Source organism: Mercurialis annua, linkage group LG7 (genome assembly GCF_937616625.2).
Source record: "Mercurialis annua linkage group LG7, ddMerAnnu1.2, whole genome shotgun sequence".
In the NCBI taxonomy this organism is placed as follows: domain Eukaryota; kingdom Viridiplantae; phylum Streptophyta; class Magnoliopsida; order Malpighiales; family Euphorbiaceae; genus Mercurialis; species Mercurialis annua.
The window spans coordinates 7,447,607-7,464,583 of record NC_065576.1 but is presented as its reverse complement, the minus strand read 5'-3'; the positions used below and the strand labels follow the sequence as shown (position 1 = coordinate 7,464,583).

General features: G+C 31.3%; 1 protein-coding gene and 1 non-coding gene across 2 annotated transcripts; one reads left to right on the top strand and one right to left on the bottom strand.

Moving 5' to 3' along the window:
- Positions 1-158: 158 nt before the first annotated feature.
- LOC126655349 (putative U-box domain-containing protein 50) lies at positions 159-11,023 on the bottom strand. Its single transcript, XM_050349485.2, has 8 exons — positions 10,711-11,023; positions 10,489-10,601; positions 10,196-10,326; positions 9,409-9,787; positions 7,876-8,016; positions 7,143-7,682; positions 5,803-6,516; positions 159-509 (listed from the first exon to the last, which is right to left on the bottom strand). Exons 1-8 carry the CDS (start codon positions 10,871-10,873, stop codon positions 312-314), a joined length of 2,379 nt encoding a protein of 792 aa, XP_050205442.1. The 5' UTR covers positions 10,874-11,023; the 3' UTR covers positions 159-311.
- Positions 11,024-12,681: 1,658 nt separating this feature from the next.
- Positions 12,682-12,754, top strand: TRNAA-CGC (transfer RNA alanine (anticodon CGC)). Its single transcript has one exon. It is a non-coding gene; the product is annotated as a tRNA-Ala (tRNA).
- The last annotated feature ends 4,223 nt before the right edge of the window (positions 12,755-16,977 follow it).

Sequence of the window (16,977 nt, the reverse complement as noted above, 5' to 3'; positions counted from 1 at the left end):
CTACAATCCCTAACATTTCACCCATTTGACATAAAAGTCCTTTAGTTTTATTTTGTAACCAGAAAATCCTCGACATTTTAATGGATGTTACGGAAAAGTTATTATCATCAATTTTACACATCCTTCATTTAAAAATGCTGATCTAGACGCCAGGAACATAACAAAAAAACATGACATTGCTAGAAATTCGAAAGAAACAAGGCAAGAGAGTTGTAAATGAAATTTTGTCGAGATATATGCAACGTTCCGAGGCACCAAAATTAGAAAAATACCTTCTTTTGTAATGTACAAAGTGAAAGGACATCATAATTTCATGAAGTGAGAATGGAATTTTTGTTATGCCACTCTTGGATTAGAGAACGAAGAGTGTGGTTAGGGATGAGGAATGTATGATTAAGCCTTAAGTTAGTCATGGGTGAGGTGTCACGCCCCATCTTCAACCATTCTTCTATAGCTTCCAACTCATAAGAAAATCCATCTGCTGCTATATGTGGATTTTTCATTACATCCTGCACCCAACATCACAACATTGCTTCAATACAAGCATATCTATGTTTTTCATTTCCAAATTGAATTTTGTTCGAACCATCCGATTGATTTTTAATTTGGTTCAGTTTGTCAATCCAGTTGCCACTAAAAATGAATGAACAAAGGATAATTGCAGTTAAAACAGCTTGATAATATCTGTGCAACTTCAGTTCAGATATTTTAGCCTACATTTATGCAACTACATGATTGAGTTCTAGTGGAAGTAGTCAACTTATTTTCAGTTTAGATAGTCCTGTTTTATAGCATTACATCAGTTTGTAATCCCTTAATTTTATCGCTGGTTGTTGTAACACTGCTATAAATATGAATGAAATATCAGTAGAGAAGAATTGAGCCATTATTCCAAATATTCTTGTTTTCTATTTTGGTATCGGAGCCAGCTCTCGGCCAACGCCAAAAAAAAAAAAAAAAAGCCAATCATGGCCACTCCTCCACATACTCCAAGTTCTGGAGAATCATTCCCCTCATCCAACCTGCAAAACAAAATTTCCCTCACTCAATACAATGCGATCAAACTTGATCGAACCAATTATCTCCTATGGGAGACAATGATCATGCCGGTCATTAAAGGCCACAAATTGGATGGCTATATTCTTGGTACCAAACCATGTCCTCCCGAATTCATGCCAAGAACTACACCAGGTAGTACAGTTAAAATACCCAGTTCAGAATTTGAAGAATGGGTTTCACATGATCAATTGCTATTGGGATGGTTGTATAGCACCATGAATCCAGATATAGCTTCACAAGTTATGAAGAAATCAACTTCTAAGGAGTTATGGGATGCAGCAAAAGAGCTTTCAGGTGCTCACACAAAATCAAGAGTCATCTACTATAGAGGTGAAATTCAGAGAACAAGGAAAGGAGGAATGAAGATGGAGGAATACTTGACCACAATGAAGTCGTTCTCCGACAATCTGACATTAGCAGGTAGCCCAATATCTTTACCTGATCTAATTACTCAAATTTTAAGTGGTCTTGATGCAGAATACACTCCAATAGTGGTTCAACTCAGCGACAAGGAGTCAATCTCATGGATTGAATTGCAAACTACCTTGATGACATTTGAGAGCAGATTAGAACAGCTCAATAGCTATCAAACAGGAGGTATTAATCTGAGCCAAGCTGCAGCTCATATTGCAATAAACAAATCCGAACCCAAGTTCACCAATTCAAATTATGGAAGAGGGCAGAATCGACCCACACATAACTACAGAGGCAGTAGAGGAAGATTTCGAGGAAGGGGAGGACAGAATAGTGGCAACAGACCTATATGCCAACTTTGCAACAAAGTAGGCCACACCGCTGCAGTTTGTTGGAATAGGTTTGATCAAAATTTCACCGGCAACACATCAGATCAGACCAACCAAAACAGAAATCAGGCACCAAATGCTTTTATAGCTTCACCTGAAACCATTGACGATCCCTCCTGGTATGCAGATTCAGGAGCCAGCCATCATGTTACCAATAATTTGGACTGCTTACAACAGAAACAAGGCTATTCTGGTAAGAACTTTCTTGTCGTAGGAAATGGAAGTAAACTTGATATTAGTTATGTGGGTAATTCGAGGTTTCCTACTCGACAGAAGAATTTATTGCTTAAAAATATGCTATTTGTTCCTTGTATCACAAAGAATTTGTTAAGTATATCTCAATTGGTGACTGATAATAAGGTAAATGTTGAGTTTAACTCTTTTGGTTGTTTTGTGAAGGACAAGCTAACGGGACTGGTGATACTACAAGGGAAGCTTGAAGATGGTTTGTACAAGTTTGAAGCTGTCTCCAATCCAATTAAGCCTAACATCACAAAATCAAAGTCTAGAGTCATTTCACTTTCAGCAAATTTATCAAATTCAGAGTCTGTTAGTTCCTTTAATTCCTCCAAAGAGGATGAATGGCATAAGAAATTAGGCCATCCATCTGCAAAAGTATTATCTCAAGTTTTAAAAATATGTAATATCAATTCAGATATTAATGAAATAAATTTTTGTGATGCTTGCCAACTTGGAAAATCGCATGCTTTGCCTTTTAAGAATTCTCAATCAAATGCAAAATCTGTTTTGGATTTAATTCATACCGATCTTTGGGGGCCTGCACCATTACTTTCATCTTCTGGTTATCGATTTTACATACATTTCATTGACGATTTCAGTCGTTTTACTTGGATTTATCCTTTAAAATACAAAAGTGATGCAGTTCAAGCCTTTAGTCATTTTAAAAATCTTGTTGAAAATCAATTTGGCAGAAAAATAAAACAGCTCTACTCTGATTGTGGAACTGAATATCTACCATTTTCTCAAATAGCTCAACAATCGGGAATCATTTTTAAACATACTTGCCCATATACTTCTGTTCAAAATGGTAGGGCTGAAAGAAAGCATAGACATATTGTTGAAATGGGATTAACTCTCTTAGCTCAAGCTAAAATGCCATTAAAATTCTGGTGGGAAGCTTTTGAAAGTGCTGTCTTTTTAATAAATAGACTACCAACTCTTGTTCTTCAAAATATTTCACCGATGCAAAAATTGTTTAACAAAATTCCAGATTATTCATTCCTAAAGATTTATGGTTGTAGCTGTTTTCCATGTCTTAGACCATATCAAACTCATAAGTTTCAATTCCATTCAACAAAGTGTGTTTTCCTTGGCTATAGTGAATCTTTCAAAGGATATAAATGTCTCAGTTCTACAGGCAGAATATATATCTCTAGACATGTAATTTTTAATGAAAAAGAATTTCCCTTCCATTTTGGGTTCCTAAATACCAAAATATCATCAAGTCCTGTCATTATTTCAGCACCATTGTCATGGAACTTACCTTCAAATTTTACTAATCAAACTACAGATTCTACTTGTACAAACCAGCAGCAAACTTCCCCAGTGGCATCATCAAGTTCTGAAGGCTTCACTTCTATTTCACCAAGAGATTTATCTCAAGAATTTGCTGCTGAAAATTCTGGAAGCGATGAGCCAGTAGAGTCGTCAATTCGAGCAGAAAACAATGAACGGCAAGATCGCACTGAAACTCAACCAGTTGGCCATCCCATGGTGACGCGAGGGAAGAGCGGAATTTATAAGCCAAAGATTCCTTATACAGGTATTGTTGAGAGTGTTGATGACTTGAATTATATGGAACCTTCAACTGTTTCAGCAGCTCTTAGTAACAACAATTGGAAGAAAGCCATGCAAAGTGAGTATCAAGCTTTAACTTTGAACCAAACGTGGCGTCTAGTTCCGGCATCTGAAGCTCAGTCCTTAGTTGGAAGCAAATGGGTTTTCAAGCTCAAATACAATCCAAATGGGAGCATAGAGCGCTATAAAGCAAGGTTAGTGGCCAAGGGATTCCACCAAACGCCTGGCATTGATTTCTTTGAGACATTCAGCCCCGTTATCAAACCCTCTACAATCAGACTTGTTCTCACTCTAGCTGTCTCTAAAGGATGGGAAGTGCGGCAACTAGATATAAATAATGCGTTTCTGAATGGTTTTCTTGCTGAAGATGTTTATATGGTGCAACCGGAGGGCTTTGTTGATCCAAAGAAGCCAAATTTTGTTTGTAAACTGGACAAGGCTATCTATGGCCTTAAACAAGCTCCACGCGCTTGGTTTGATAGGTTGAAAGATACTTTAATTGGTTGGGGATTCTGCAATTCCAAATGTGACACTTCTCTCTTCTTTTTCAAGTCTAACGCTAAAGTTCTGTTTATTCTTATATATGTTGATGACATCTTGATAACAGGGAATGATAATCAACTTGTGCAAACTTTTATTCACAAGTTAAACAAGATTTTTTCATTGAAAGACATGGGTTCTTTACATTATTTTCTTGGAATTGAAGTCTTTAGGGATGAAACTGGAATGTATCTTACACAATCAAGATATATTCGAGAATTACTCAAGAAAGCTGGAATGGAAAATGTCAAAGAATGCTCAACACCACTAGCAACGGGAAAGAAGTTGTCTAAACAAGAAGGAGAAATTATGAAGAATCCAACATCCTATAGACAGATTATAGGAGCTCTCCAATATCTTACGCACACCCGACCAGATATAGCCTACTCAGTAAACAAGTTGAGTCAATTTCTTCAACAGCCAACAATGGTTCATTGGCAAGCGGTGAAGAGAGTTCTTCGATATCTAAGTGGCACTATCAATGCTGGCCTGCATATTAAACATAGTGACAGACTCCTTCTAAGTGGTTTTTCAGACGCTGATTGGGCTAGTTGTATGGATGATCGTCGGTCAGTAGCAGGCTATTGTGTTTACTTTGGGGATACGCTGATCTCGTGGTCTTCCAAAAAGCAACATGTTGTAGCTAGATCAAGCACCGAGTCAGAATACAGATCTTTAGCCAACCTTGCAGCAGAAATTTGTTGGATGACTTCACTTCTGAAAGAGTTTTCATTTCCTCTTCCTTCTAGACCCATTGTTTGGGTTGACAATTTAAGTGCAGCTGCACTTGCGTCAAATCCTGTGTTTCACGCTCGAACAAAGCATATAGAGATCGATGTTCATTTTGTTAGAGATATGGTTTTGAGAAAAGATTTGGAAATTCGGTATGTGCCTTCACATGATCAGATAGCAGATTGTCTTACAAAGGCGTTGTCACATTCTCGTTTTGAGTTTTTGCGAGACAAACTTGGTGTCGTTGAGTCTCCCCTTCGTTTGAGGGGTGGAGTTAAAACAGCTTGATAATATCTGTGCAACTTCAGTTCAGATATTTTAGCCTACATTTATGCAACTACATGATTGAGTTCTAGTGGAAGTAGTCAACTTATTTTCAGTTTAGATAGTCCTGTTTTATAGCATTACATCAGTTTGTAATCCCTTAATTTTATCGCTGGTTGTTGTAACACTGCTATAAATATGAATGAAATATCAGTAGAGAAGAATTGAGCCATTATTCCAAATATTCTTGTTTTCTATTTATTGCAATCCATGAACTTGTGTACTATGGTCAATTAACTCACACTCGGTCATTTTAATCAAATAACAATAGTCTATATTTTTAGGTCACTTAACCCTTAAATTGTATCATGGCGGTCCTGAACTCGTTCATTTTGTATAATTTGAGAGTTAATTGACCTAAAAATACAAAATATTGACCTTAATCGATTAATATAACCAAGTGCGACGTAATTGACCATGACACTCAAATTCAAGAACCATGATGATTCTTTACTTAAAAATGAATTGGACTTGTTTTAACAACAGTAGTAACTATCAATTAAACCAATTATGCCAACAAAATTACCTGAAAAATGGGGCATAGGAAAATGCTAGGAACTTCAGCATCAACACCTTCTATAACAACAGCCTCACACCCACCACCTTTGCCAACTATCTCATCTGCCTTTTTTCTTACTCCAGTCATTTCTTCCATTACTTTTGCTGCACTCAACTTTGTTTTAGGCCCAGTGTTAATGGAAATGCACTTCATTGCTATCCCAACAAGTTCCTCAGCCAAATCTAAAGGCCATTGTCCTGCCACCTCATCTAAAACCCTAACCAGGGCCGTCGGATCTACCGTCATCATCTCATCGACAAGCCCGGCCCAATTACTCCCAGTTAGAAGATTTAACACTAGTAGTCCAAAAGCCCGAATGTCGATCCGCGTATCATCATTTTTGTCATAACATTGACCGAGCCCGAACTTCAACCCGCTTATCTTCGCAACTAGATTACGGTCCAGGAGGATGTTGGATGTTGTCAAATGGCCGTGGATAATGGGCCTAGGCCTAGCCGAGTGGAGATAGACCAGGCCCGAGCATACTTCATGGGCAATTCGGATCCGATCGTGCCATCTCAAGGCCCGGTTTGTTTTCCTGTGGTTTCCTTGGGAGGAAAGCAATGTATCCCTTAAGCTTCCATTGTGCAAATATTCAAAAATGATGCTTTTTGGCTCAGAGCAGCAGAAACCCATTATGGCTAGCAAATGTGGGTGCCTTATATTGTTAAGCAACTTCACCTGCATGAACAAAGACAATATCAAGTCAATTTCCTAAGCCTTTTGGTGGATAATTTACACTAATTGTCCCTGAATTATTTTCTTTTTTATAATTCACCCTTAAACTTTAATTCGTACCCCGACTATTCTTAAACATTTATTTAATAGCTTGGGTGTCTCTGCCGTTACTCTTCCGCTGTTCCCATCAGTTTTAATGACGCGGTCTGCCAACTGAAGTCTTATATATATGGACGCCTAAAAAATTGCTACATAGTGCAGGTAGCAAAATCCTATATTTTGGACATTTATATAGGATTTTAAGTGGCACGTTACATCATTAAAATTGACAATGTTGCTAATGTAACGACATGGACAACCAAATTATATAGTAAAAACTTTTGGATACTTAGAGTACATATTAAATTTTAGGGACGGTTCGAAAAGAGAGATGACAGTTCACGGATAATCTTTGTAAATTATCCGTCTTTTCGCCCATAAGAAACTAGTAAGACTTTTGCTTGAATATCGAAAATTAGCATAGTACGGATCTTGAAACGGAAAATATTGAGTGTTGTTCAGAAGCGTTTTTGAAAACAAAAATGTGAAATACCTTAAGGTAAAACTCGATAAGTTTTCGTGCAGCATACCTTAGCAAGAAAATCTTCCTGAGATAAATTATCATCAGAATTCACCAATTTAACAGCAACTGCTGTATTATGAAAACGCCCTCGATACACATTTGTCCAATCACCACCCGATTTCAATCTCAGCCGCTCGGAAAACCCATCAGTAGCCAATCTAATATCTTCTGCACTATACTCTCTATACCCACAACTTAACTGATTCAGCTTTGTAACCATTCCAATGGCATCTTTTTCTTTACAGAACTCAACTCTGCGTTGAAGAACGTCTCTCTGTCGTCGTAGCTCTTCGATATCTCGTACCATTTCCGCTCTTGCAATCACTGCATTGTCTAATTGAGCTTCTCCGCGTAATCTTGACAAAGTTAATAACTGAAGCTTGTTTGATAGTTCTGTCTGTAACTCAAGAAGTGAACTTCTTTTGTTCTTGTTTTCTGATATATCAGTTATGAGTTCTTGAATTTGTTCTGTATCAGTGTCTAATGATTTCTTTATCTCCATTCTGTTTGTAATTTCTTCTTTTATTTTAGCTTCAAGTTCCTCAGCCTATAAAGACATGAATCAACTTAGTTTTGGTAAGCATCAATCACAAGTTCTAAAATAGGTTATTCCTGAACGGTTATCGATATTTAATTTGTTACATTTCGATAACACAAGTTCTAAAGTGGACTACTGTTTTGGGACGGAGGGAGTATATATATTTAAATGAAAAAAATAATAATAATTTTGATTTATTTACCCTGGTATTGCATAAGCATAATGCCCATTCAGCTTTGGCAGACCGTTCCATGTTGGCTTTAATCTCTTCCTTGTTCAATCGGATTATTTTCTGCACATCATCTATTTTACTTCTCATATTTTCTGCTTTTACTGCCCCATTCTGTAATGCTACCAAATTTTTACATCAGTAATAATTTTTTTGAGAATGAATGACAGGCTCACATATAGAGTACAATATATCTCTAATATTGAAATCAGACAAATAAAAATAAGATTAAGAGAGGATGAAAACGACCGTTAAAGAAGAGAAACAAAATGCGATAATTAAAAAAAAATACCGAAATGATTAGGAAAGTAATTGGTGACAGACAAATAGGGTGTCGGCCCCGTTGCTATGACAAACTATAGGTTGTGCAAAAATTAAACTGAATTGAAAATAATATGTTCAGTATTATTTAATAGAAATATTTATAAAATTTGGTTTCTTTTAGTTTTAAATTTTGAAAAACTGAAAAACCCGAAAAGTTGAACTACGTCTATGTAATTTAATTTTTTTAAAAAAAACATTTCTTAAAAAAAACATTATTTTTTAATATATTTAAATAATTAAAACGTATAATATATTAGTATAATTTAACTTAGATTTGATTCATATTTTAAGATCCATTAAATTTTTCTTTTTTAACTTTAATTTATTTAAAAAATTATATTTATATTTCGGTTAAATTAAAAAATTGAACCAAATCAAACAAACGTTTTCGCTTTAAATTTTATTTTATTTAAAAATAGAACAATTTTATATTTTTATTATAAAACCATACTGAAGCAACTGATGCAAAACTGCAAAATAGATTGTGATAAAACATGGCTAGATCTATTACTTCATTATTGTCATAAAATTTCCAACAATATGATGACAAACCTATAGAGTCAAAAAGTAAGGAAGCCAAAATGGACTTGTTGAACCTAAACCTCTAAATCCTAACTAATAAAGAAGACTAATTTTATATACAGTGATCAATAATATATAAAACCTACACATTTAGTTAGACCACAATGATAATAAAAAAAATTCAAAAATGGGACTTATTTGAAACTATTATAGTAATGTAAAATTATGACTACAAAAACAACATCTCTAATATATTTTTTGATAAGAAACTTTTATCTACAACGGTCTTAATAGACTCTCTCATAATCCACTATTCATAGCGGGCATTCAGTTCAAATCGAACCAAATCCAAAATTTTATTATTAATAAAGCAGAATCAAGATGTAAAACAAGTTAAATTTGCATATTAAAGTTGACCAAACTAGTCATTTTGGTTGATTTTTTGGTTCGGTCCGATTGTATTATTTGAATTTGCTCTAAAATTAAACCGAGTCGAGTTGTAATTTTTTTTTAAATAATATCAAACTGAATCGAATGAAACAAGAATTGTAAATTTGGTTTAGTAATTCGATTTTTGTATGCTCCTATCCACTGTTCAAATAGTCGAGTTCACTCATATGAAAATGATATGTAGGGAAGAATTTCTCTATTTTGACTTACCATTGATTCAGTGATTGTGTGCACACCTTCCTCCAATGGAGCAAAATCTTTATCTTCACCCAAATTTGAAGATAACAAATTCTCATAGTAATTTTGAATCTCTTGAGCACAATTTTCCCACTGATTTTGGCTTTTGGATGAGACAGACAAACGGTGAGAATTCTTTATTGAAGAGGAGTTGTGATCATTCAACATTTTTCCAAACCAACTTTTTATATTTCCCTTTTTTGTTAGTCCTTGATCATCATCTTCCATTATTACATCTTCATTTTCTCCTCTAAGAAATACTAATTTTCCTCCACATATGATGAAAAATTCACAAAAATTTGGTTTATGCTCATGGATGTAGAATGAACCACTTATTGAATTCTTTGATCTCCTATTTAGAAAGAAATCAACAAAAGAAGGGTTAAATGCAAATAATATCGTAAATTATAGCGTGTTTGATAATTGCAAGATAAACTGTTAAGTTTTACAATTCCTAATACGAAATTTTCTTTTTACAATTTGAATCACTGTTTGAAAATCCGATCAATGGACACCAAAATCCATCATACTTTTTGTTTTTGAGTTATGGTATCATCGCATGTTGGTTAGATTTTCAATTGGTGATTCGAGTTGAAAAAAAATAAACATTTGTGCTTCGAATTACAAAAATTAATTTTTTTTGTTTAAATGGTATTTCATGCTATAATTTATGGTTTATTTCAAAATTGGCCCATAAAAGAATGGTAATTATTGGGCAAAAAAGTTAAAAATATGAACTTTGAGGAAGAGAAGCACATACCAAGAAGAAGATGATCTCAAGAATGTTAATTCCAATACCAATTTAGTTATCTTGTATCTTGAGATTAATTCTACTATGACTTTCTGAACTGGTTCATCAGATTTCTCAACTTTGAATATTTCAGCTTTTACCTGCAAAATTATCATGGAATTGAATTACAAGAATCATCAAAGAAACCAAAATGAAACCAAAAAGAAACTACAAAACATACAAATTACTTCACCTTTCCACAAAAAGAAATATATTTTGAAAGTAATTTTTCAAGAAACTACAAAACATACAAATTACTTCACCTTTCCACAAAAAGAAATATATTTTGAAAGTAATTTTTCAATCTTTTCTTGTTCATATCTCCTTAAAACTTGAAGCTTCTCTTCACTAACAGAACTTGCAGGCAGCTTACCAACTGAAATTAAACAAGATCAACATGAAATCAATTAAAAGTCTTCAAGAAATCACAAAAATAAAATAAAATTAAAACTTTGATAATTACTATAATGAAATTAACTACTTACATGGGGTGTAAACAAATTCTTTTGAAACATTGAATGTGAAATGAAGAATGATTATAGAAATTGGAATTGGTTTCCATTTCTTGATTGTCCAATCCAAAGTCTTGAACCCATCTTGTAAATCATTACCAAGTATGACATAAACTTTCTCTAAATAGGTATCCATTTCTTGATTTATCTCTGATTACTTTTTGTGTCTTGATTTTCTTGATTATCTCTTAATCAAATATTTGATCTTGGTTAAGTAATGCTAATCCCATCAAGAAAATGACCCCCGATTAAGAATATTTCAACACAAACAAAACATGAACGGCCAAATAGAAGTTTTAGTGGAATTGTTTTTATAAAGAATAAGAAATATTTATTTTTTCTTTTAAACATTGAGTTAAGACTTTTTAATTCTAAAATTAGTTTTGAATTCCAGATTTCTCAATTCTGAAAAAGACTTTGTATATAATTAAAAGCATCAGTCGGTAAAACCTCAAGATGCAGGTGAATTGGTAAGACGTTTTTCTAGTTTAAGTGAGATCCCGGGTCGAACTGTACTCATGTATGCAACCGTTTAAAATTTGGAGTTAGAGTTTTATCTCCCGTAAGGGACCTACCCGACTCGAGTGAGGATTAGTCTGAATGTAAAAGGTTTAAAAGCGTTGTTTTATAGTTGGAATATGTTTAGAAAATCTCATGGTCATTATAAAAAAAGCATCAATTAGTAGTAGCTAAAGCGTGCATTCACTTCAAACTAAATCGAACTAAATTTTATTTTATTTTATTTTCAGAATAAAACTAAATTTTCAATGAATTAAGATTTTTCAAATCAAACCGAATTAAACTAGCTGATTCAGTTAATTTGTTCTGTTTGATTCAATTATTTTGGTTAATGTATAATTAAAATTTAACCGAATTATTTTATATTCAAAATTAAAATAAATTGAAAATTTTGAATATTTATGATATTAAACCAAACTAATTATAATATTATTTTAGTTAGATTATTCAGTTTTATTTAGTTATTTCACACCCTTAGTTAGTAGTATTGTGAAATTCTTTCCAAATGAAATTACACATATAAGAAAGTATGAAGGACATAACCAATGGGAGTTGGTCCAAGTGGTAAGCGGCTTGGTATCGCTTAAGCAAGGTCTCGGGTTCGAGTCCTTGTGAATGCAGAAAATTCCCACTGCAAGACTCACCCACCATGCGCGACACGGGTCGGATCCGGATTAGTCAGGGCGAAGCCTTGGAAACCGGATGGGCTTACCAAAAAAAAAAGTATGAAGGACATACTTTTGGAGTTATTTATGTGGCATGGTATTAGGTAGGCAATTAAATTAAAATGGTCAATTTCATCTATATTATTTTCTTCAATCATTTGGTGTTTCATGGTTGAAAGTTAAGTTTTTCTTTTTTAATTTGATCATCTTGCTTGTAATTTTCTTGTGCTATTTCCAGAACCTATAGGGAATGACATTCCCAAAGGCATATATTTAAGATCATTCCGATATGCAAGAAATTCTAAGCATGTTGCTCAATCGCCATTAATTGATTACTAATTTTTATATAAAAAATAACATAAGGCTTTTGTATTTTAATTTTTTTTTACATAGTCATATCTTCAAAAAGATTATTAATAGACCCTATATTTCTAAATCTATATTTATATCGACCCTTTTTAATATTAATAATGTGGCTATTTCGCTAGCATATTAAGTTAGAATGTTAGATTATTAGCTAAATTATAGTATCTCACATGCATTTCATAGCAAGTGCACTGTACATTTTTTTTCCGTCCAAAAACAGTTCTAAAAGTTCAAAATGGATAAAATATATGGACTAATTAAAGACAAATGTAAAAATGATCATATAAATAAAAATCTAGAATACAAAGGCTTCAAGACAAGTTTGGCCTTCGGTTTTATAATGTTTTAGTTTAACTTTGTTTCATAAAAACGGGTTAGACCTTACAATCAAAATGGGGGTGTAGCTCATATGGTAGAGCGCTCGCTTCGCATGCGAGAGGCACGGGGTTCGATTCCCCGCACCTCCATTTCTTTTTGCTGGGCTACTATTCAGCGTTTTGATGATAGAAGCCCACAAGATTATTCATGGGCTCCTTTAAAAGTTCAACTTACGTCTTTACCACTTTGAAATTTTATTTTAAAGTTCACTATACTGATTTAGTTATTATATTCTTAAAATTTTAAAATTTGTTATTATTTTCACTTTGAGAATTTAGTATTTAGTCTATTTATAATTATTTATCTATATTTTCTAAAAAAATCTTTATCCATTAATTCCAAATTAGAAGCAATTTTTTTAAAAAATCTATAATTTGATGGACATGTAAGGAATTCATACAAGACTCCTCCGCAAATAAGTTACCTACATATGAAACTTTAAACTATATTTTCCATAAAAATGGGTACTGTCTCCAGATTATTAATATAATTGAGGTAGGAAACATTTTAAAAAATAATTAGATTTTTTTTATTAAATTTACCTCATGTGTAATGAAATTTTGCCCCTTAAAATTAACGCATACGATCAATTAAGAATAAACTTTTAGGTAAAAAAATACCCTCATATTTAATATTTTAACTCGTTTTACACCTTTACTTCCATATTGTTTAATAATTATATGTTATCTCAGTTCACATGTGTAGATTATCCAATCTTTTGCCGCCGTTTCATTTAAAGGAGTAAAACAAATCAAAATGTCAAGTTTGAAAGTATTTTTTTCAAAGTCTCAAAATTAATTTTATTTGATCTTTCTTACTAAATTCAAAAAATAAAATGAATCTTTGTTGTACCAAGACTATAAGTTTCTTTTGTTCTTTTTGTTTTACATCAATTTTCTTTCATTGTTTATTGTTCTTTTATATATTTTGATGTCATTAATAAGGAAAAGTAAAAAACTATAATAGTATTAGTATTAAAGATAAAAACATAAATTATTTCCTAATTTTGTGTAAACTAACCATGAGACGTCCTAAGTTCCTAAGACTGGGAGAGTAGTCAGAGTATATAACTTTGTAAACAATCTTAGTTTAGGATCTAATAACTTATTTAAATGCAAATTAAAGAATGGTAAATGGTTTACATATCAAAAAACTTTAGGCAATATTATAATGAAGATAAGATTATGTGTAATCTAATATAGAATGTTAAAATAAGAGTATTATGATTGTCGGGGGGACAGGAAATGCACGTGCGCCACCGAAAAACGAAATCACCGAGGAGAATTTTGAGTGATTAAAGATGCTGTGCACGTGCCTTCCAGTCAAAGGTCAAAAGCCATACTCTTTGCACGAGTTTTTTGCACTTATTATTATTATTATTATTATTATTATTATTATTATTCACCTTCACTAATTATTGGTTAATTTGTTTATTAAATTCTTAAAGGCAGAAGGTACAAAAAAACCATCGAATTTTTTCAGTTGGTACAAATAGCCCATTGTACTAAAAAAAGTACATATAACCACCTGAACTCGATTTTTTGGTACAAATAACCCACTGCCGTTAACAAAATCTTAACTCCGTTAAGTTTATAAATACGAGGTACAAAAAAACCATCATACTTTTTAAAACGGACAAATATAACCCTATAAAACATTAAACCTTATATTTAATTTTTTAGACAATTATATTATTACCTTAATAAAGGTATATATTCATTATAATTTTAGAAAATATCATGTAAATTATATATATAGTATTTGAAAAATAAAAATATTTTTCATTCACTAATGGCTTATATATGTTGTTAATTTTTACACATTCTTAAAATATCTATTTATATACTAATATATTATAAATGTATAATAATATTAAATTCTAAGAATAATATATATATATATATATATATATATATATATATTATTTTATATTAGTATTTTAAAAAAATATGTAAAATTTATAATTTATATTTAACATTGATTGAAAAATATTTTTATGCACACACGCGCGCGCGCACACATGAAAGTATAAGTACTAAAGTTTAAAAATTATAATATCAGATGTTTATTAAAAAAAAACTAATCATATGTAAATTTTAAAATATATTTATATTTGTACTAAAATATTTCTAAATTTAAATTTAAATATAATTATCATAATATATATTAACATACTAGTTATATGTAAATAATATTATATAATATATTTCTTTATAATTGAGGGAGGAGGAGCGTTTGTGAGAAGAATTGAATCCACGATCTTAACAGTTTTGTTGTCCAATACTTATACCATTTGAGCAACAAACTCTTTGATTATTATATAATATTTTTATTAAAATAGTTGTAGTTTATTATTATTATTATTATTATTATTATTATTATTATTATTATTATTATTCTTCTTAGTAATGATAATATTATTATATATTTATAATATTTCAGTATATACATAGATATTTTAAAGAATGTATAAGAATTAATAATTTATATATGTTATTATTGATGGAAGAATAATTTTATGTTTCAAATACTATATATATAATTTACATGGTATTTTCTGAAATTATAATGAATATATACCTTTATTAAGGTAATAATATAATTGTCTAAAAAGTAAATATAAAGTTAAATGTTTTATAGGGTTATATTTGTCCGTTTTAAAAAGTATGATGGTTTTTTTGTACCTTGTATTTATAAACTTAACGGAGTTAAGATTTTGTTAACGGCAGTGGGTTATTTGTACCAAAAAATCGAGTTCAGGTGGTTATATGTACTTTTTTTAGTACAATGGGCGATTTGTACCAACTGAAAAAATTCGATGGTTTTTTTGTACCTTCTGCCATTCTTAAATCTAAAGAAGAAAAAGACAAAAGATAAGATTGATGATTAGGATTGATTCTACTGTAGGGAACTTGCTCGATCATTATCATAGACGTGCATCTTCATCATTAAACTCTTTTAAATTGTTAATCTAATATTTTAATTATTTCTGTTGAAATTTTATTAATTAGACTGGAACAAAATTGATCATGCACTATTGATTTTCTTCAAAGTTATGTGTAGGTGTATTAATTGGTGAAGTAGTGCTGAATTTTAAAGAGAAAAATACATTTTGAGTATTTTCATGTTGTTTAGGAATAACAAATTTTTTATTTATCAGCTGGATTTTTCTATTTGTGTTTCGGTTCCAAGGGTATACATTTTTGCGAGCGATAGAGAATATAGATCCTTTCCGATTTATCTTGGTTGTCTGGTCTGGTTCAAGCATTTATTATATTTATTTTATTTTTCAAACGTTTTACATATACGGAACGTTACAATTCCTTAATTTTCTCTTCACTATTTTTATGTTTGGTAACATAATATTTAATTATTTTTATTTTTTGAAATGAATTTTCTATTTTCTACTATTATTTTATATTATCGTTTTAACTCCTATTTTTATATATATATGATTGTCTTCTTAATTCTGTATACACATTTTTAGAAACATAGAACAACATTTGCTGTAGTTTTTTTTACAGACAAAAATCAGTTTATTGAGCAATTAGACAAAGTGTATTTATACAATGTAGTGTTCGTCGGAAAGAGTGGCGGTTTTATCCTGAAAACGGTGTCGTGGTAGTACGACTATTTGCACTAAAGAGGCAGAGCTACAAAAACGTTTTAAAGAAAGTGATATAGTCCGCGATTCAACCAGGTGGTAATTTCGTTTTTTTTTTGTAATTTGTTTTAACATTAATCTCATATTTTTCTACTCTTGGTCGGATATTCCGAATTGTATTATGTGTCGAATGTTTTGTAACTCTTTCCTCATAATTATAGTTTTTAGTGTTCATAAGCTGTTCGAATAATGAAATCTTTGTCATGTAATTTCTAATTTTTGTGGATTTTTCAAATACAATATTATTCATTTAAAAAAATCCACTCTATTATTAGTTATATAAAATTGAATTACAAATTTGATATGAATATGATACAGTTTTAGTTTTATACATAAAAAGCTAATTTCACTTAAGAAGTGATTTTACATAATCAATATTTTGTGAGAATAAATCAGCCTCGAGTATTATAATGGTATTAATTATTTTTTTAAACTAACTGATTTGATAAGAAAACAAATTCTTATACTATATATAAAATATGAAGAATTCAAATACCACACACTTCATTTAACATTTAAATGAACAAGACCAGATTTGGTTCATTTAATATTTAAATACACGGACTTGAACTAGGCTCGTTTATCATTTAAATAAACAAACAAGAATCGAACTCTAACCACATATATACATATACTAATAAATTTTTA